This window comes from Cupressus sempervirens, chromosome 1 (genome assembly GCF_028749045.1).
Source record: "Cupressus sempervirens isolate cs-2001-9-10 chromosome 1, ASM2874904v1, whole genome shotgun sequence".
NCBI lineage: Eukaryota > Viridiplantae > Streptophyta > Pinopsida > Cupressales > Cupressaceae > Cupressus > Cupressus sempervirens.
Window position 1 is genome coordinate 88,161,554 of NC_143118.1, and position 23,488 is coordinate 88,185,041.

Sequence of the window (23,488 nt, forward strand, 5' to 3'; positions counted from 1 at the left end):
TAGTATAAGAAAAAATAAATTTTAATTTGGTAAAATTTTCTATTAGTTAAGGTGGTCAGACACGAGACTTTTTTTTCGAAAAAGTTTTGGTAAAAAATTCATATTTAATTATTTATTTAGAATAAAAATACCAAAAAATATGCATCACATCTGGGCATGAGTCTACTTTTCATATCTATAATTATATTAAAAAAATATTATCATTTGATTTTGATTAAGGTGGTTAGACATACACCTACTTTTTATTTTTGCCCTGAAATTTTTTGTAGTATTGCATTAAAATTCAAACTTTTGACCAATCAATTATTTTTTTCTCCTGATAAGGCCTAGTAGTTTAGAAACTAAATTCAATTTCCTACAGATTATTTTTTTACAACTTTTTGATATAAAGTCCATAACCACTTGAAAATTATGTGTCGAGCTGACATAACCATGATTTTTTGATTTTTCACTACCTATATATATAAAGGAAAGAGGTTAAAGCCATATATTAATAGAAAAATAGTTATACAATCCCACTCAAGGGATACTTAGAGGACAAAGATGGGCATTAGTACATTAGCATTGCACTTTTCCATCAAAATAATTGGAGATTCCTTAATTGCTTAGTTAGCCTTTCTATTTGTGTGACCTGAAATAACATAAATAAACATCTAGAAAAACTCTACACTACTTGTTAGGAGGTTATAGAAACCCAATAAAGATGTAAATCTACTAAAGACATTGATGTCCTAAAAATCAAGGAAACAATATATATTAAATTATCAAAAAAGTAAAGTATATTTTTTCAACACTATTGGTAGTCTAATAGAAAAGGTGATGATAATTCTAGAATGCCATGAGGTATTTCTCCCAAATACTAATCTTGTTCTACTGCTCACAATTAAAGGGATCTTTAATTAGTATTGGAATGGCATAGCTTAATGCTTCCAAAGAAAGATGGTGGGTTGGAAAGTAAAGATTCTGAGTAGCATGGGGAAAGTTTGACTTCTCTCAGTTTCTTTGCATGGTATCGCAATGTACATCCTCTCTACTTTTAAGCTCATTGGTAGATTTAGAGACATTCTTGAATAAAATCAATGTAAGTTCTTATGATCTAGCACTAAAGTGAAGTCTCAAATGAGTTTGGTGAGCTAGGATAAAATTTATCACCCCAAGGCCCTTGGAGCTTTGAATATAACAATGATAGAACATGTGAGTAAGGCCCTCCTAACCAAGATTGGCTAGAGATTTTTAAATTCTTAGGGAAGTTGGTTTAGCATTATAAAGGCCAAGTACGTGGGAGGGGAACCATTCCATCACTTCCTAGGGACCCATGTTCTCCCTTTGGGTTCTAAAATATGAAACAATGTGGTGTGGGCCTGAAAATTGTTGAAGATGGGTTGTCACTAGATTGTGGAGAATGAAACTTTCATTGATTTTTGTAAAGAACAATGGCTCCAAGATAATCCCCTCATGCACACTAAGTTCCTACCCTTTCATGAGACTTGTACTCGTGATTATGGTTATTTGACTCGAAGATATATCACCCCAGATCATCAATGAATGGGAATTTAGAATTAGGAGCTCATTGGTTTGAGTATTTCCCTGGAACTGCAAAACCTCTTTCAAATTTATAAGATCTCTTTAACCCCAAAGGATGACTCCTTGGTTTTGAAACTTACCTCCTTGGGTGATTTCACAGTGAAGTTGACTTAACTTTTTTGTCTTCGGGGAGGGGTGGACCAGTGAGATTGGAGAAAGGTCTAGCACCCTTGGATCCTGCCAAACATAAATTTCTTCCAGTGGACAACCTTACATGGGTCTATTCTCATAGTGGATAACCTCCAAAGGAGAGGATTCCAACTAGATAACTATTGTGTCTTATGTTATCAGGATGTGAAATCTATCCCACATCTTCTTGTCCACTATCCTTTTACCTTTGATGTGTGGAAGGGAGTCCTTTCCTTATGGGAGGTCTTGTGGTGTGATGATAAGATCTTGCAACAATTTTTTAGCTAGGACAATCTATCTTTCCACCCTTTTCTAAATAATCTATGGAAAGTAATCTCGCAATATATTTCTTGGAAAATCTGGAAGGAGTGCAATAACAAAAAATTTAGAGACAAAGCCACTACTAATTCGGTGGTGACCCAATAGGTTATCTTTAAATTTTTTTAAGAATGTAGTGGGATCTAGTAGTAGAAGAGCCCTCGAAATCATCCAAGTAGATATGATATATAGTGGGCTTTTGCTTGGGACTTAGGCCAAAAAGTTGGCATAGTTTGACAATTCTTGAAAACTAAGGTTGGAAGTAGAATGGTATGACACACCCCTCCCCTGAGTCTTGGATAAAACTCAATTTTGATGGTTCAACCATGGTGGGAAGCACTATACCTGGGGTGTTCTTTGCAACTGTATAGGGAAAGTGGGGATTGCCTATACTAGAAATTATGGAGGAGGCTCAAATAATGAAGTAGAAGCCTTAGCACTTCTATGGGCAATTTGAATTGCTAGAACATGAGCATTAGATAGGTTAGCTATTGAGGGGGATTCAATGTTAATTGTTAAATCTATTAAAGGTGAAGGTAGGAGTAGCTAGTCGATCAAAGTAATTATTGATGAAATTCACAAGTTGATGGAGGAATGCTAAGGGATCCATGTGGACCACACTTATTGTGAAGGTAATGGCATAGTGAATGAGTTAGAAAAATTTTGACACAATATCATGCAACTAATCAGATGGGAGGATGTTAGCCAAATTCCATCATCAACTCAAGTGTTGATGGAACATGAGTGTATTTCTCAAAGCACTAGATGATTCATTCACAACAGGTGGCACATCTTTAAGTTTCTATTTTGGAAGGAAGGGAAGAGGTTTTCCCTTCATAAAGTGGTTGTTATACAAGACTGCATGAGGATTCTCTTTTATTATCCTCTTGTTGTGAGCTTTAATTATTTTTATAAAAGGATGAATGAAGTTGATTTATCTAGATATAAAAAATGGGCTATAAAAGACAATAAAGACAACTTAATCAAACTTGACTCCAACTATAGCTGGCAAAGGGTGATTAAAGAAGGAAAGGGACTAGTAACATTTGTCACTAAGTGAGGTTTTTTGGTTTTTGGGAAACCTTGTGGCCTTGTGATGGATTTTTATTGCCTTTACATTTTCGTCTTGGATGCCTTTTATTTATCCTCTAGCCAATGCCAAACCTACAACAAGGTGATGTCAAAAAATTCTAAGGAGTTGGTAGTTGAGCTAGGTGGAAGTATGGATAATAGTGGTCAAATTGAACCTATGGAAGTGGAGGCTTGCATTTGTAAGAGTAAATCTATGATAGTTTATTTGTGGGAGGGTGGCTTGTTACCATTTATAGGACGGATGACAAAGCATGATGAGAATATCTTGATGCAATTATTTAACTGATGGAAGGACAGAAAAGTGAACATAAATGGGATACGTTTCAAAATCACATAAGAGATTACTGGTAATGTTGGAGGGTTTACCTGGGAGGCAAGAATTGGCACAAGGAGGCTAGAGTGAATGGTGAAATCTATTTGTGGAATTTCTTTAAGTTTGATGAGGAACCGGTTCAAATGCATGGTGGCTTCTCCAAAAAAGATCTTCCTAATCCCTAGGATGTTTTCAATTATGCCATCATGAGATATATTACCCTTGAGGATTGTTTTTAGACACTATATTACTACCATTTCCCCATTCTTAACCATTTCAAAAACTTGGACAAACTTTCCTTTCCATTTCTCTTTCTCAATTCTATGGAAGATAGTATCTATAAGGATAGGAAAAAGAAAGAGAAGGGTGAATTCTTTTATCTCATCCACCAAGTTTTTATGAATAAATTGTATATCTACCACCTTGCCTTGAACTCGCCACTTGTGGTCAACCCACTAACTACTGTCACTACCCAAATTTTGATGGACCCTGGCCCTGGCTCAAGCCACAAAAAACCAAGAAAACCCCTTTCCTTGAGGAAAAAATTAGCCTCACTAATTTTAATACAAACACAAGGAAGAGCAAGAAACATACTTAGAGAACTAGTAACATCTCCAATTGGAGAAATTCAAGTCCCCCCAAGTAAGATTTTAGCTTTGAGTCTACTGAGAGTGACATTAAAATCACTAAGAGGAAGAGAGCCCACCAAGACACTGGGAAGAAACCCACCTCTAGCCCTCCTAGTCCCTCTCACATTTTTGATACCCTTCACGTTGCCCCTTTCCTAAATAGAAGTGGAGGGGAGAACATCACCTCCCACATGAAAGGCAGTCAAAAATGTGGGAGAAAAAAAGGGTATCATAGCCACGGCCAGAGTCAAAGAAAGGTTTGATTGGATAGGCTAGACTAGTCAACAAAGGAGATGACCAACAATCACTTTGGCATATGCCAAAAAAATGATACTCTGGTAGAATTGTCCACTAAAGTTATGCATTTTGCTACTACTACCCTCTATTTCCTACAAGTGAATATGGATGAGAAAAAATTAGGAAAGGAGAGTGAGCCTAATCACTCCATCTAATACTTACTTATGGAAGACTAGTTGAAAATGCTTCTAGAAAAATGATGTAGGGTGCTCCCCTTAATACCATAAACTCATAACAGAAATAAAGAAACAATAGTAAATGCAAGAACAAGATATGGAATTCTTATTTGTGCCATAAATGTGGAATTATAGAATTTATAAATACAATATGCTAACCCACATGGGTGTCTTTAGTACAATAATTTGCAAGACAAGCTATGAACTATCACCCAGAGCTATCCTAGACAATGTTCGGGCCTTTCTTAAATATGCAATTTTATGCCACTCGGGAAGGTTCTAGATGCTCAAACTTAATACCTAGGGCCAATAGACCCTAATAAAACATATAGAGATTAGCCAAATACATCTTTGACAATTATTTTAGATGTTTTGGGTAGCCCAACTTTGGAAGACCATAAGTCACGAACCATTGCTCTGATTGGCTATTATACTACTTTTTGGAAATGCCAACTTCTGATCTACAAGCTTGAAATTATGCTAGCATGCTTCCATGACATTTTTGGACCTCATCCAAGTACTCTACGGCCTCTAATGGTGATCCTAAAGTTTTTTTAACAAATTGTTCCTCTAAAAATCTACAATAACTTCTTTGATACTTAAGCTAGAGCAATGAGATTTTTATGGCAAGTTTATATCACTAAAATGAACTTTCCTATAGAAAATGAGAATATTCCAAGCTCGTATGAAAAACTTACTAGAAATAGCAAGTTCCCATAAATAGTAACCACCCTGTCTACTAGTCTTGAAAATAAAATATTTTTGGGTGATGCAAGATTGCCCTTACACCCAGGATGCTCCTGCATTAGACACCCAAGGTAATTTGAGAAGTGACCCTGTCACATCTCAGGTGTTTAGAGGAAAACCAAGATGGTTAACCTCCTTCTTTTCTAGCCATGATGAATCCTCAACTGGTCTCCCTTTCCATTTGACCAACTATTCCTCATAAGTTCTATTTTTGGTACTTTTTCCAACACGACTGTCTAGTATCTCCTCAATCTCCTTTGTAGTTGAACTAGCTGCTGGAATTCTCCACTACACTTCTGCAACTTCATCCCCATCCCCTCCTTTATAATACTCTATCAAATCTGAAATATTAAATACTAGTGAAATATTCAATTTAGTAGGCAACTCCACTTCATACACATTTCCAGAATCATGCCTTTTTACTATTGTGCATCGTCCAAACTTCTTTATCTTCAGTTTATTGAATGTACCCATTGGAAAATGCTCCTTTCTCAAATAAACCATGACTTCATCTACAACCTAAAATTCCTTAAATCTCCTTCTCACATCTGCCTTACCCTTATAGTATGTATTCATTTTTATGATGTGCTTCCTCATCTCCTCATGGGTGTTCTTCAAATGTTTAGCAAAATATTTTGCTTCAACACTACTTATCTCTCCTTTATCCAACTTCCTCAATTTAGGAGCATTTCTGGGACTACTCCCATATACAATATGGAATGGTGATTTATCAATACTCCTATTGACAAAATTATTATATGCAAATTATGGATGTGGTAAAATCATATCCCATCCTTTTAGTTTATCTCCAACCAAGCATCTCAGCAAGTTTCCCAAACTATGATTCACAACTTTTGTTTGTCCATCATTTTGTGGATGATGTGATGAACTAAACTTCAAATTTGTCTTCAACTTCTTCCACAATATACGGTAGAAATTCCCTACAAATTTGATATTACAATCTAAAACTATACTCTTTGGCAAACCATGTAATCTCACCACTTCTCTAAAAAATAATACTGCTACATGAATAGAACAAAATCCATGCTAACATCCTCCCATGGCTTCTCTGGTATAGGTAATGGCTGATATTACCCTCTATTTTGCTTCACTCCTTTTGCCATCTGACATACTCGATAACTTTGTACAAACTTTATCACATCTTGCTATAACTATGGCCAATAATAATTTTCAACAACCAAGGCTATAGTTTTATCTCTACCAAAATGTCCAGCCAATCCTCCACTATGCTTTTCCTTGATGACATTGTCTACCATTGAACTTCTAGGAATGTACAACTAGCTTCCTTTGAACAACACACTATCCTGGATCATCAAATCCAACCACTTTGTCCTAACAAGTGTAACAGGTGTTGAACAAGCCTTCCATGCTTCACCAAAATCAGGATCATTTGGATACAAAGTATTGAGTTCCTTGAACCCAACCACCTCTATCTATATTTTGTTAGAAAAAGTTGTCTTCTACTAAGAGCATCTACAAATTTGTTAGACTTTCCACTCATGTGTTTCAAAACAAATGTATAACTCTACAAAAACTCAACCCACTTTAAATACCTTTGGATAAATTTTCCTTAACTATTCAAATATTGCAAAACTTGATGATTAGTATACGAAACAAACTCCTTAGGAAGAAGATAGTGTCTGAACTTCTTCAATACTTGAACTATAGCATAAAATTATTGATCATAAATAGAATATTTTCTTTTTACATCATTTAACTTCTCACTAGAGTAAGTAATAGGTCTACCTTCTTGACTCAAAATAGCTCCTGTTGCAGTGCCAGTAGCATCACAGTCTACTTGAAACACCTTGCTAAAATCAGGAAGTGCTAAAATAGGTTGCTCAGTAACTTTCTGTTTCAACAAATTAAAACTCTTATCTACTTCTATAGTCCACTTAAATTCTTTCATATCCCCTCTCATTGTTTCAATCAAGGGTTTACAAATATTGCTAAAACTTCTTATGAACTTTCTATAAAATGTAGCCAGTCCATGAAAAGATCTTACCTCTATCGTACTCCTTGGAGTAGGCAATTCAAGGATAGCCTTCACTTTTTCTAGGTCCATTTATAGACCTTCTCCTAAGGCTACAAATCTAAGGTACACCAAATCCTTCTTTAAAAAACTACACTTCTTCAGGTTTATCGACAACTTTTCTTTCCTCAACTTAACAAACACCTTGCAAATATGAATCAAATATTCCTCTAATGTCTTACTAAAGATCAATATATCATCTAGGTAAAAAATGACAAACTTACCCAAAAACTCCTTCAATACCTCATTCATGAGCCTCATGAAAGCACTTGGTGCATTGGTTAGCCCAAAAGGCATGACTAACCACTCATATAACTCTTCCCTCTTCTTGAAAGAAGACTTCCACTCATCACCTCCTCTGATACGAATCTGATGGTACCCACTCTTTAGATCGATCTTTGTGAAATACTTAGCTCCACTCAAAAAATCCATAATATCATCCATCCTTGGCAATGAAAATATATACGTTATTGTGATCTTGCTGATAGCACAAGAATCTGTGCACATCCTCCATTCTCCATTCTTCTTTGGCACTAATACTACTAGTACAACACATGGACTCAAACTCTCTCAAATCAACCCCTTCTACAACAACTCGTGAACTTTCCTATTCAACTCTTCACTTTTTTCTAGTGTCATTTTGTGTGTTGCCTTGTTTAGAAAACTTGCTCCTAGAACCAAATCCATCTGGTGACTGATCTTCCTCACTAGGGGCAATTTGTCAAGTACATTATCTAATACAATTTCAAAAAACTCTCCCAACATATGTGCAACTTCTGTAGGTACTTTCTCTACTTCTTTCTTACCATCTTTAGGAATCATATAAAAACACATATGCTCATGCTTCATACCTTTAAGAAACTCTTTTCCATCAACAAAACATATTCTAGCAACACTACATACCTTTTCTTCCTTATCCTTCAATGGCTTCAACTTATGTTTCACTCTATCCTTAGTTAGAGCATAGGTATTTCTTCACCCAACATGTGCAACATGCATGTCAAACTACCATGGCCTACCCAACAACATATGACATATGTTCATAGGTATGATATCACATGGTGCCTCATCCTAGTAGCTTTCAATCGTGAACTTCACTGGGCACTACTCATTGACCATGACCTTGTGGTCATCTTGCACCCAAGAAATATGGCATGGATGCTAGTGTTTTTGCCTCTTCAGCTAAAACTTGGTGACCATCATTTCTGACACCAGATTGTTAGTACTTCCACCATCAATGATCACATCACAACACTTATCTTCACATTTGCATCTTGTGGGAAACAAGCTCCTTCTTTGCTCAAGTTCATTCTCACTAGTAGTAGGACTCTTCAGTTAACTAAGACTTCTCCTTTTTCAACATCTTCAAAATGCGAGGATTTGGCATCTTGATCAACATGTACAACTCTCGCCTGACCTTCTATTCTTTGATCTGTCCTTCCTTGGCACTAGCTATATTCAAATGCCCTAGGCCCTTCTTCTTCATAGTGAAAACATTTCCCATGGAAGCCTCCTCTTCTAGATCCTTGTCCTCAGCCTCTCCCTCTCTGATCTCTATTATTTTGATCATGGAAATGATTGAAATTATTTCCCCTCTAGTTTTGACTATTACTTCCAGCCTCATTCTTATTCTTTTGATCTTCATTATGACCACCATAAGATCCGTCACTAGATCTGCCATCATGATCTCTTCCATTGTTCTTATCGTCAAACTTCTTGCTCAGTTTCTCCTCCATGTTTATGGAAAATTGGCATGCCTCTTCAATATTACTCATTTGAACTAGACTCAACTCATCCCGAATGGTGTGCCTTAACCCATTAAGATAATGGGTGACTTTCTCCTCATTAGTTGCATGGCCAATTCTAATGAGAACTCGGTAGAACTCTTCAATATACTCTTGAACAGATTTTCCTGCTTGCTTCAACCCTTGCATCTTCTACTATAGATTAGGCTCATAATCTATAGAAATGAATTGTCACTTTAGTTTATCTTTCATCTAATCCCATCTAGTTATTTTGTCCTTTCCCTTTCTATTTCACTCCAACCAAACCTCTTGTCACTAGATCTATGCATGTCCCTTTAGTTTTACCTTCACAAAATTGACCCTATCTGGATCCTCAATATCTTCATACTCAAAGTAATCCTCTAGTTCATTGATCTAATTGATCAGCTCTTCTAGGTTAAGATTTTCTAAAAATGTGGGAACCTCAACCTTAGGTCCTTTTCCAATCTTGGAGATGACCCTAAAAGTTCTCTCTTCCTCTATGTTTAGAACTATCTCTGCTTCGACATTTTCTTCTACTTCGTCCTCATCTTCACTTTCATCTCTTATAGGAAGATTTATTCCTCTTTTCATTTTTTCTTCCAATGCTTGCATCTACCTTTGGAGGGCTTGGAAACCCTCTGGTGTAAAACCTATAGCTCTTTAGCCACACTCTCTTCGTGGAGGCATTTTCATACTTTTGTTGAAACCCTAGTGCAAACTACCTCACAGTCGGCGATTTGTCTACACACTCAGCCCAAACCTAGGTCTTGGTGGAAATTGCGTCATAATTGGTGATCTATCCACACACTAAAGAACTCTAGCGTCGATACCACTTCATGCAGGGTGCTCCCCTTAATACCATAAACTCATAACGGAATCAAAGAAACAACAACAAATGTGAGAACAGGATATGGACTTCTTAACTGTGCCAAAAATGTGGAATTATATAATTCATAAGTACAATATGCTAAACCACATGGGTGCCTTCAATACAATAATTTACAAGACAAGCTGTGAACTATCACCCAGAGCTGTCTTAGACAATGTTTGAGCCTTTCTTAAATAGGCAGTTTTATGCTGTCCGAGAAGGTTCTAGATGCTCAAACTTAATGTTTAGGGCTAACAAACCCTAACAAAACATATAGAGTCATCCAAACACATCTTTGACAATTATTTTAGAAGTTTTGAGTAGCCCAACTTCGGAAGACCATAACTCACAAACCATTGCTCTAATTGGCTATTATAACCACTTTTTAGAAATGCCAACTCCTAATCTATAGTCTTGAAACCATGCTAGTGACCTTACATCATGTTTTCAGACCTCATCTGAGCACTCTAAGGCTTCCAATGGTGAGCCTAAAGATTTTTCTACAAATTGTTCCATTGAAAATCTATAATAACTTCTTTGATTCTTAAATAGTAACCACCCTATCTACTAGTTCCAAAAAATAAAATATTTTTATGTGATGCAAGATTGCCCTTGCATCGATGATGCTTTTGCATCAGGAAACCTATCAAAGAGGAGGGATGGATGTGAATAGGGATGAGCTTGACGAGAAGAAGGATGAGGCACCTGAAAAGAAAGATGACAACTAGCCCTAGATATTGTTTTATTTTTTGTTTTTATGTTGTTAATCACCTTGAACTAGATGCCCTATGATGTTTTACTTTGCCTGTGTGTGTGTGTGTGTGTGTGTGTGTGTGTGTGTGTGTGTGTGTGTGTTTAAGTGGACTAATAACAATAATTTAATTTGTTGTTCAAATTTTTTTTTTGTTTTATTTACTAGTCAATAACATGACTAGAATGGTAATGATAGTTCTATTCTAGAACTTATTTGTGTTTTGAATTATAAAACTGGTATCAGTTAGTTTGATTAGGAGGTAACCTCTGGATGATCCTTCATCCTTTTTATACCCTAGGGTCAGCCCTCCATCCTTTTGGCTGCTATCTAATACTTCAAAAACATATATTAAATTAAAAATAGATAGAAACACAAAATAAACATAAGAAAGTGATTTAAGAGCTTTCAAAGGGAATTGATTACTGAATAAAGGAAAATAATTTAAACACTTATTAGGATAACAAAAGTATGTTGAGTTATTGTTAAATATATCTTAGATAATAATTACTAAAGGGAACTAAAGTGAAGATTGATACTTTATTTATTTTCTTTACCAATCCCCATATTAGCTAGCTTGTCTACTCTATTATTCCCTTCTTGATAAGTGTAGTTAATTATGAATTTGTTGAAGACTTTACATAGGTCTAAAGTTGTTGAGAGCTTTGCATCTAGCTTCTAGTTAGAAAAAGCTCCTTTCCTAAGAGTGTGTATAATTATGGCTAAGTCTACTTCTATTTCTAACCTTTTTATTCCCAAATGTTTGCATAATAAGAGTCATTCTATTAAAGCAAAAAATCTTTTCCTTATTATAAATAGCTTCTCCAATGTACCTTTCTATATTGGCAATTTCCTCTCCTCTATCATTGTGAATGCAACATCTTATGTTAGCTTTACCTGGTTGCCTCTTGATGCTCCATCACAATTTTAACTTAAATCATCCCTCTTTTGGAATTCTCCATTACACATTCTTCCCTTGAAGATTTACCTTCATCAATCCCTTTTCTCATAAAGGGTGGGATTCTTAACCCAATCCATCGTCCATGCATTTTTCCATCCCAATAAGTGATCCTATTTCTTGTTTCATGTTATACTTAAGAAATGTATTATTTATTAACTCTATAACTAAAATTTCTATTTTGTTGATATGTTGGTTAATCGACCTCTTGCTATCTTGAATTTTTTTAATATTCGAGGAGATCAAAAGGCTATGAAAGACACTATCTATGCTTAAGAGAGGCCAAGACATCAACATACTAAGTATGGAGTTAGGGAAGACCATCACCAAGCCTAATTAAGAGAAAAATCGTTGCCAAAAAATAGTTGAATAAGGGCAATGAAGGAAGAGATGATATGTGGTATCTTCATTAGCTTCACATAATAGAAACCCAATTTGACCATGAAATCCAAACATCCTTAATCTTTCTATAGCAAGGGTCCTCTAGTGAAAGACTGTCTAAGAAAAGAATCATGCTTTAGGGAGAAAAAAGTTATCCCAACATAATCTAAGAGGAAGAGTGCTCTTAGAAAAACTTTGATGATATTCTAAAATTTTTTAACCTAGTTTAGAAGTATATTCCCCATTATTACTTCTAACCCATATGAGGGAATCCTTCCCTTCTCTGAAGGAAATTTTCCTCGAATGAAGAATTGATTGGAGGAGATTTTTATCTTCTAGTGGAATATCCTTAGAATCTAAATCTTTCCATTTCTAGTTCATCTCATTGTCCTCAAAAGTCACATAATCCCTAACCTTAGATCCCCATTTTGTTTCCATATAGGATTTAGATAAAAGGAGGGAAGGATAAAGATCAAGGGCCTTATATCCTTCCTATGAGTCTGTCCAAAATAAAGCATCCCTACTATCCCCAAGATTCTATGACAAATTATCCTATATAATATGTTTGCTATCACATACGTTTCTAATGATAGTCTGGGCATTTTAATGCCTTTCATTTGTGTTTTAAGATAAGTGTAAATTAGTAATATATACAAAAATTTAAAATTCATATGTTTTATTTCAAAAATATTCAAAATAAATAATATAAATAGAAACTTTGATGTGTGTATTACAAAGTAATGTTTTAAATTGGTAAAATAATTTTTTGAAATTCATGTATTGTGACTTAAAAAGATTCAATATCAATATAAATATATAATAGATTATATATATGATAAAAATAACATATATTTATAGTATTAAATAATACAGTATATTGTCTACAACAAATTTTGATAGTTTATTTATACATGTTAATGTTATATTTAAAATTTTATTAAAAAATTAGCATGTCGATACAATCCAATAAATCTTCAACCTATCTTATAGAACTCAATAGGGGGTTGAAATGATCTGTAGCCAAATTCCAACCCTAATTATCAAAATCACTTCGCTATCTTTACATTATACATTTTCTTAAACTTTAAATACTAAATCTCCTTTAAAATACAATTTATAGAAATTAGAAAGAGAAAAAAAAATTTAACAAAAGATTTTTATAAATCTTTAAAACAAAATCTTAGGATAAATGATTACAAAGAGAGGTTAATATTAGAAATATTGGACATAGCAAGTCAAACAAGGTATATAATATACAAATGTGTTATGATTGAACCAACAAAGATTAAATTCATAAAAACAGAAAAGAAAAGTAAAGCTAAGAAAAAGGAAAGAAAAATAGATGGAACAACCTTGATATAAATATCATTTATAATAAAAGAAAAATAATTAAATTAGACATATTTAGAAAAAACTTATTCGTTGAAAAACATATATACGTTTACAAAATCAAACAGTGACTTCCCTAAATAATGTCTTCCATGGATGTAACAATTGAGACAATGCTAGGAAAGTGGTAATAGAAAGAGGATCAACCATTGAAAGAATGTACTAAACTCCTAAAAGGTAAGTGCTTTCAAAGTACATATGCTTGAAATAAAATATAATTTGTAAAGTGAATTCACAAGTACAAATCAAACCCAATAATGCAAATAAAATTAATGCATAAATAAGAGCTAAATTTAAATTTATAAAACCATGATTTCTTTAAGAAGTGGGATGAAAAACAAAAATAGATTTCTTAAACAAATTAATACAAAATCAAATCATATGAAAAAAATGAATAATTGCTACTATTTAGAAGTGCATGCATGGTGTATTCATGACTAGGAGTTGCAATTCACTTGACCAAATTTTGTAATTGGAGTTACAAGGAGTATGAATGTATTTCAATATTACTTCTATCAAATATAGACTTACAAAGTAATGACTAGTTTGATAAGTCTTAACTATAAAAAATATTTTCTATTATGTTTTACACCAAATTTTAGAATATTTTTTTTCAAAATTGAAAAATCACAATATACAATTAAACACTAGTCAAACGGCATTTCATTAGAATTAAGTTTCTTTGAATAATTAATGAACTTGAATTAAATATAATAGATGAATGTATCACTTGACTCAGTATAAAAGTATTTAATAGTCAAAGATAATTTACTTTTTCTAACCTTTCTTTTTAAGGTAATATATGATATTTAAGAATAGGCCATCATCAGTACCAAATTTGAATTTATAATTGATCTCCTCAAGTAGAAGCTTAATTAGTCTCGTCAATGTAGAGTTATAACCAGCCAGTGAAACAAATTATTATGGACACTCGACTTAAAAATCACTATAATCTTTTGATCATTGTTTTAAAGTAAGTCACGGACAAAGAATGGGTAATACAAATTCAATGGCGTTTTCTCAATCTGAAAGTGAAAACTGGTCGTTCCTCAGCATTTTCTGCAAATTTCAAGCTGCGAGTCTCTTGAATTGTGTGTAACGAGGGTTTCCAGCATCTCTGCCCGCATATTCTCACCTTCAAACTCTGTATTTCTTCCTGATTTACCTCCAGTTTTGGCAGACACAACTTCTCCGCCTCAAAACCCTCGTGACAGAGTGGAACGATTTTGGAGTGGGAAGATTTCGCCTTGGATTTCTTCTTCATTAATTGCTGAACTCTACACATGTCCGACTCGCTCAGCACAGACCGCAATCTTTGCATGTTGAACAAAACGTACGTATTTCCTGCTTCTATTTCTTCTTCCGCGGGGAGCGCTAAAATACGATTCCCTGCTTCCAGGGCACCCAAATTGCAGAGGAAATGGTTTGGATTGTCGAGCATCATTTCTGCAACTTTCATTGTCACTCCCGTGTTAATCTTTATTCTCTCCACACCGCTATCAAATCGGATGAGCTTGGCTGTTTTGGACGGGTTTAAACACGCGCAGAGCCACTTCGCCATTAATTTCGCCTGCCTTTCTTTGTAATGGAAAGGAGAGTGTTGGGGAATGTGGGAATGAGTGAGTGAAGAGGGAGATATAAAGGAATAGGTGAGGAAAGAGGGAGGAAATTGTGCACTTTCTTTTTCAACACGCGGAGTGGATGCGCGTGGTTATCTTTCATTCTCCCGTCCCGTGAAATCCACGCAATTTAAAAAAGCAAATAGAGAATTGTAGGAAGTTATGAAGACTTTGACTCGATTGTTCCATCAGACGAGAATTACTTCGTATCACTATGCCAACTATGCTCGTTTTCTCATTCCCTTCCAAGGCGAAGGCCCGGCATAGCGACTTTCACCTTGCCTCAACTATCTTACAATTATTGTTGGGCTGGTAAATAAATTATTGTGAAGTTTTTTTTTTTTTTTTTTTGTTTTCTTTCAATAGACCTTTACTATTAATAAACAAGACATGCATTGTGTTAAAATTCTTGTTAATAGTTAGGAAAGAAGGAAATTAGAGAGTAAAATATATGAAGAGAGAGTTAAAAGAGATATATTTGTCGTAGTGGTTAGAAAAGAAGGAAAATGGAGATTTATATATATGAAGATAGATTGAAAAGAGAGATAATGATAATAGAGATTTATACATAGAAATGAAGGATACACGAAGAAATTTAAAAGAGAGAGATTGATAGGGACACTAAATAGAGATGGTGGGAAGAGAATTAAAAAAAAGAAGATTAAGGATTATGTTATTTTAAGAAATATTTAAATAACACTTGTAAAATCGAGTTAAATCAATGAAATATTTGTTTCTACCTTTTTCAATATAAATTCAAATATTAAATTTAAAAAAATAAATTATTCACTATTTGATCGAAACCAACAAAAGAGTTAGTAAGTTTGAAGAACAATATTTGTTTTACAAATTTTAAAATACAAAAATGAATTAAAACAAGATTGGAAAAAATAGCTAGTTAAACATAGTGTGAAAAAAGTTAGCATTTTACGATTGACAAAAGTAAGGGATAATGTAAAACTAATAAATATATTTAAAATAAAAAATATAAAACATTAAAAACTAAATTTAAATATTTTGTGTAACAAAATTTATAAATATTTTTTAGGGGAGAGGACTTGAACACCCTAACTTCACGCTTATCAAAACACTACATAAAAATTTAAAATTGCTTCTAGTTTTTTTATAGTAGCTTACTTGGCAAGTCATCCACTTATAACTAAGGTTTCAAGTCCATATCACCTGTTATGATGCCACATTAACATACTTTTTGCCAAGTTGTCCAAAATAGCCCAAAAAAAATTGAGACCAATGGTTGTGCATAAAGGGTACCAATAGTTGATCAGTTGATGTGGCATCACATCATTGGTTAATTTTTATAACTAAGGGTACATTTTATATTCAATTTTGGGTAGCTAGCATTGTACTAACAATTTTAAAGTCACAAGTATTGGTACAATGTTGTCAAAAAAATTGGACATTAAGTCAATAAGTGTAGGTATTAAGTAAACAACTATTATCACAACTATTGGAACACGTTCAAGTACTAGGTCCTCTCCCCTAGTAAAAATTTATCAAATAATTATATTCTTAAAAATATTTTTTTGTTATTTATTAGTTTAATTATAATTTAGAATTAAAAATAAATTTTAAAATTAGAATAAAATAATTTTAAATTATTATGAAGAAAAAATTAAATAAATGTATTTCAAAATGATATGATAATTAATTTTTTTGTAAGATTTTAAATAAACTTAAACTCACAAGATGTTAAAAAGGAATAGATTGATATATTTACAATCTTTGGTAAGAAAAATGATTTAGTTATTATTGTTGATTAGACATGCATTTATGTCTTAGGTAGTGAGGTGGAAGATAAAATAATTAGTTTTTGGAAACTTTAATCAATTTGTCACAATTGTCAAAAACATAAAGCTATCATTAATGCATAACATCATTGTTGTTGGAAAAAATATGTGAATTTTTGTTAAGGAAATTTGATTTTTCTCCCTAGAAAAAATAGTGTGGACCAATAGAATGAGTACAAATTGTCATTTATAAAATAAGGCAAAATGAAAAATAGATATACACATTATAAGTTGCATATAAACTTTTAAATTATTTGATTTGATTGGTCAAGTTAATGTCATATTAACACTAACATGAATGCATAAGTATTCCTACCCATGGTAGGAACTAATAATATACTAAGATTATAATTCACAAAAAAGAGCTAAGGGATACAAGATCACCCTATGAGAGTTCACATGACCGAAGCTAGAACCATAAACTATTCTAACAAAAAAATATAAAAAGCAACCCTCAGGCAGTTAAAGAAATGCTTGCTGATGGAGGTGGCTCATTGGGATCATGAAATCCCCAATTATCTTTAGGATTGGGAGGTCAACTAGGAATAGTTCAACTATCAGCAGTAGCATTGGCAACCTTAGTGGCCCGGTCAACATTTTCATATCTGGCCGCTGAGGTGAAATAGCTAGTTCCAAGTGAAAAGGTTGTTTCTCAGAGACCATTCACCAAGCACCAAGAGGAGGATTCGACGACTAGCCAGTGCCACATGGGGCTAGGAAAAATAGTAACCCCTCATCCATCATCATCGCCGCTAGGAGAATGATGGTGGGAAGCCTGGGAACGCAGAGTATGCAAGTGATGAAATGAAGAGTTGTGCCTCTAATTGTGGCCTCTAGGCATCGAGTTATCAATCGAGGCATCTAGAGGTACCCTAGCAATAGTAAAGGGGCATTGTCTTAGTAATAAAGAAGGTCTTGTAGGTGGGCCACCTCCAAGGCCACCTTGTTAGGTTGTACATGAATCTACATCATTACACTAATGCAAATGCACGCCTTAATGCACATAGCAATATTAATATCAAGAAAATTGTGAGTGAAAAGAAAAATATTTCTATCTTTCCATAGAGAGAACAAAATCTCCATCCTGGAGGTATGCCAAATTAGGGTAAATTTCTTAGGGATCCTAGGGGAATCACCCAAAATAACCATGTGCCAAGAAAAGGGTTCAGGTTGAAATGGCTTAAAGAAATCATGAATCTAGTGATAATAATTTTGAGCACGTCAAAACTAGAAAATATGTAGGAAAGGCTCTCGTTGTCCACAAAATGGACATCTAGGATCCAAAGTCCCAATATGCCTGAGTCGAGGCCCAAGGGGAAGAGTTTGAAAAGATAGGCACCAAGCAAAATAGGCAATTTTGGGTTCTATAACAGCACTCCAAATAGTGTCAAAGTGTGTTCTCCATTGAGAAAGAGAAGATTGCAAGTGCCATCTCTAATTGAGCATATCCACCATTAGTAGATGGAGAGAAATGCATCTATAACCCATACTTGGTTTGTAATTAGTGAAAGGAGTGGTTGGATACCACTTCCAATTAGTACATCAATGTCTAACAGACTGAATACCCACTTTATGGGTTAAGTGCATTGGAATTGCAAAAACAATAAGTTAAAAGTCTACCAATCTAGACGAGCAAGATGGTATTGCACTTGCATATTTTCCCAAGGTTTGAAAATCATGGAAATCGTAGAGAAAAGATCTTTAGGAGTCTTGATGCTTCATTTGAAAAAAAGCAGAGCACTAGAACCTTGAGTCCTAGCAAGGGGAATACCATGGATGGCAAATATGGGAGACCACCAAATGTTTTATTGATTCAAAGAGATCCCATCATGGAATTCATCACTAGACCAGTGAAGCAAAGGCTTAATAGCTTCCCAAGCTTTCTATATGCTCTTGATAACAAAAAAGCCCTATATGAGCACAAGCTCTTGCATGTTGAGAAGGGTGTGAAAGCCAATCCCTTTCCATGCATTTCTTTGACAAAAAATCCAAAAGAAATGCAATGCTGAACCAAAATCTTCTAAGCTTCATCTCTAGTGATGGCATGAATAATCCATTTGGCACATAGAGCAAGCCCTTGCTTCTATGTAGAAAGCAGGCCAAGGTGTCCAAACTCTTTTGGGAGACAACAAAAATCCCAAGCAACTCTGTGGAAGCCATAATGATCAGAACCAAAGGCCTAGAGAAAATTATAGAACAATCACTCTAATTTTTTATAGGAGGCTTTAGAAGAAGCCCAACAAGAAGAGTAATAGACATGCATTTTTGCAAGTACTTTTGAGAAAAATTGGAATTTTCTAGTAGGATAAAGAGTTTTGTAAGCCAATTATCCAGTTTCTTAGTAATCTTGGCAAGCACTGCATTCGATAGATCCACTAGCAACACTTGTAAAGCAAAAGGAATTCCTATAAAGAAAAATATCTCTCCATGAGTGACCCATTTCCATTCAAACTAGCTAAGCTAAGGTGGCACTAGTAAAATAGACTAGTAATAACAAAGTGTTTTATGCCATTGAATAGAAGAGCCAGAGGCTAGACAAAAAATGTCAAGGCAATTTAAGGTGTTATTGATGTTTTCTTCATCATCCAAAAGAGTGAGAAAGGAATCATTAGAAAAATGACCATTGACCAACTAGGAAGAGGATTCTAGCAAAGAAATGCGATGAACCAAACCTAAAGACATGAAGTGGGCTAGCAAATAGCCAAACCCTTCAGGAACAAGAACATAAAGCACCGAAGCCAAAGGGAAACCTTTTCTAATGGAAGAAAAAAGCCCAAAGGCATTGGATTGGAATTTATTGATGGTAATACAAGAATTAGCATCTTGAAAAAACATTTCCATGGACTGGAAATAATTGGGACCAAAACCAAGACCCTAGAGCATAGCCAAAATAAAATGCCATTCAATTTAGTCATAGGCTTTAGCAAAATCTATTTTCAAAAAAATATTTGATTGCTTGGAGTTGTGAGCCCATTCAATTCCTTCCCAAACTGCAATAATGTTGTCAAGAATATATCTAGCCCTGATAAAGCTAGTTTGTTCAAGCTACAAAGTTAAAGGTAGGAGGTGGAAATTTTTGGGAGAAATTTCCTTTGAAATGATCTTATAAGACACATTCAGAAGGGTAATAGGTCGCCAATTGAAAATATCCTCAAGATCTCCTACTTTATGTATGAATTTAATGTTTCCTTTATTGATAATAGTTCCTAAACTTTTAAAGAGATAAACTTCAAGATAAACTTTGTGCAGATCAAGATCAATATGCTCTAAGAGGTGTTTGTAAAATTCACAAGGAAACCCATCACGCCTAGTGGATTTATCATCTGCCATGGAGAAAACCACCTTTTTAAGGTCTTGGAGGGTAAGAAGTTGCTTATAGAAAGCACATTGCTCAAACATTAAGTCATTTGGAGTAACATAAATACACTTTCTGAGAGCTTCCTGGTTAGAAACTGAATTTCCATACGAAGCAAAAATGTTCTCATAGCGATGAAAAAATTCTTGCAGAATGTCAAGGAGATTAAAGAGAACAAGAGTTCCTTGTTCAATTTTTTAAATTCCAAAATTGGTACATCAAGCTCGAAGAGCCTAAAAGAACTCCTTTGAGGCTTCATTAACAACCTCTAACAGATGGAGGTGAGGTTTTATTTGGGCTCCTCAAGTGACATAATTACTTGCAACTTGTTTATCATGGTGATGTTTAGCAAGATGGATTTGTAAATTAACATCAAAAGGATTAAGAGTGATATCCTTTGAAGCTTTTTTAAGTGCAAAAGTAGTGGATTCATAAGACCGCCTTCTAAAAACCACCAACTACTTTCCATAGATGCATAGAAAGTGAGTGGTTCTAGTAATGGCATCATTCCACCACTGAATCCACCATGTCTAGGAATGAAAATGTGGCTCTAGATTCTAGACACATAGGATATGAGAAATAGTCGAAGCATGCATCAACATAGATGTGTTGAGGAAGAATTGTGACTTAACAAGTTTCTGGATAGCTATTTTCCATGAAATGGAAAAATAAATGGGACAATGATCAGATAACATCACATCTAGTGAGGGAATGATATATAAATGTTGATATTTAGAAAAAGAGAAAAAAGATTGTGCAGTAATCATGGCATGATCGAGACACTTTAAAATATAGTCAAAGCCAACTCAAAGTTGGAGCAACTGTGCCAAACTCCACTATGTTGGTGGCAGTTAATATTGGGATAAAAAAGGCCTAGATTATTGAACATGTAGTACCAGGCTTCCCTTTCCCTAGTTGTCCAATGAAAAGGAAAAATGTCATCTTTGTTAGAGGCCACCTGAACCATATTGAAGTCACCACACATAAACCAAGTAGTCGGAGACAAGTTGTCAGCCAACCAACCCCAAAATTGAGATTATTCTACAACATCATTGTGAGCATAAACATTAATGACTCTAGAAGAATGGTTGTTAATGCAAAGCAATAGCCAAATTAATCTATGCATGGGGTTAGAACTATGTGAAATAATAGCAGAATAAAGACGAGGTGACAAGAGAGTAACTACACCACCTCTACTAGCCTTGTGCTAAGAAGAAGACATAATGCCATTTGGCCAAATGACATGGCATGCAAAAGAAAACATGAAACTAGAGATCTTAACTTCTTTCATATAGAGAAAATCTAAATTTTGTAATCTATGACAAATATCCCTAACATAGGACTTTCCAGAGAGGTTTGTGAGACCTTGCATATTCCATGATAAAAAATTCATGAAAAATGTACCATATCTTCCTCATCCTTGAGAGAGGAATAACTATTCTACAAGAAAGTAGAAATCAAGTTAAAGCTAGAAGGAAAATCTTCAAGACTGATGGCTTGTTGTTTCTTCTTTGGTTTCTTAGAATGTCCAAGAGGACTATGAGAATTTCACACATTCTAAGTTGCTATGGAAGAAGTAGCAAGAAGGGTGCAAATCACAACTAAGGCATTAGCCCTAGAGGGTGCCTTAATCCCCTATGAAACACTAGGGTTTGGTTTAGGAAAAACCACTTGCATCCCTAGACTAGCTGGGGTCTGTGCTCCTATTGAAATTGAAGGAACTCAAATGATCGTACCGTGTATGACTGTTTAGGGACCAAGGGAGCCTTTCCCTTGCACCCAACTATAGTCCATTCTTCTTATCTCCCTTTTGCTGGCTTGGCAAGAAATTCTTTATGCAGGGGTTTAAACCTAGCCACAACTAAAGAACAATCCCTAATCTTGTGTTTTGCTAACTAGTGCCTATAGTAGGTGTTGTGTAGGTTCAAATGAAGCACCTTCTGAGAAAAGGTTTGAACCCCAATATGTATTTCCATAGAATCCTTAAGATCATTGGAAAGATCAACCTCAATGCAAATGTGTTTCTAAGGGTGAGCGTTGGAAAATTTTTCATGTTCCTTTGTGATAACTTTGCCAAGAGTATTGGCAATGGACTCAATAAGAGACCAACATGGAAAGCATTATCCTAGGAACTCAACCCACATAGGAACACTAAGCTTTTTGTCATCAAACACAGTGAAGTCTCTCGACCATCTTTGAAAAACAAGTGGGGAGGAATGCACAGACCAAGTACCATTGTTAAAAACCATATCTACCTATGATGGGTTTGTGAAGAAAAATAAAAAAATCTTGTGTCCCCACAAAGCCGACACCACTTTTATATTTTCTAGCCCTTGTCACTATACTTTTCTAATCTCTGTCTCCCTACAATGAAGTGCCACATGGACCCTATGTGCTCCATCTCTGGCAACATTTAAAAAAAATTTCTAGTCCACACTTTCAAAATTTTGGCTGTCATGGAATAGTGAAAGATCAATGTTATTGCTAAGTGTAACATGTTCTTAATGTGGTCCCATAATAATTAATTGAGAAGCTCTAACAACTAACTTAGGGAATTTTTTTGAGGATTTGTTATAAAGGAAGGACATTTCCCTTTATCATGGTATGGAATGATATGGTTTTATGATTGATGATAAGCAACAGTTAGAGTGGAATGAAAAGTATAAGAGAGTAGTGCAGAAGTGAAGGAAACTTCATTGCCAAGGTTTTGTTGAGTGATTTGAGGTTTGATATTTGGATCCAAGGTTTATGACCTGGTCTACAAGGTCTGAAAGTGATTGATTTAGTTGATAGAAAAAAGGAAAGAACATAATAGTAAATTACATGTTTGAGCACTAAGCCCTTCTTGTATTTGAAATTGCATTTTTTGGGTAATGGGCTTATCTTGCATACATTGTACTACAACTCCTAAGAGGTTTTGAATCTCCTAACAAGGATTCAAATTCTCCTAATAGGGACTCTATGTACTAAAAAAATTTAATAGACTACTAATAGGGTCCATCTTCTAACAAAATTGTTGGACTAACCGACCACCTTCCTTTTCAGGATTTGCAACATGACTTAATTGCCTCTTGTGTTCTATAAGTCTAGTGGTTGTATCTGGCATTAATAGGTCAATCTTTTGGTGCAATGGAAACTCTAGCTTGTAACAAGTGGTATTAGAACTTGGTCATAGGTTTGAATCCCTTAGGGTAACACTGAGGGGGGAACTGTTGGACTAACCAACAGCCTTCTCCTTTGAGATTCACGACATGG

General features: G+C 34.6%; 1 protein-coding gene across 1 annotated transcript; it reads right to left on the reverse strand.

The window, feature by feature from the left end:
* Positions 1 to 14,457: 14,457 nt before the first annotated feature.
* LOC149576362 (uncharacterized) lies at positions 14,458 to 15,012 on the reverse strand. Its single transcript, XM_089794295.1, has one exon. It carries the CDS (start codon positions 15,010 to 15,012, stop codon positions 14,458 to 14,460), a length of 555 nt encoding a protein of 184 aa, XP_089650421.1.
* Between the last annotated feature and the right edge of the window lie 8,476 nt (positions 15,013 to 23,488).

Excerpts from the sequence above, each read along its gene's own strand:
- LOC149576362 (XM_089794295.1), bottom strand. The coding sequence starts at position 15,012 with ATGGCGAAGTGGCTCTGCGCGTGTTTAAACCCGTCCAAAACAGCCAAG.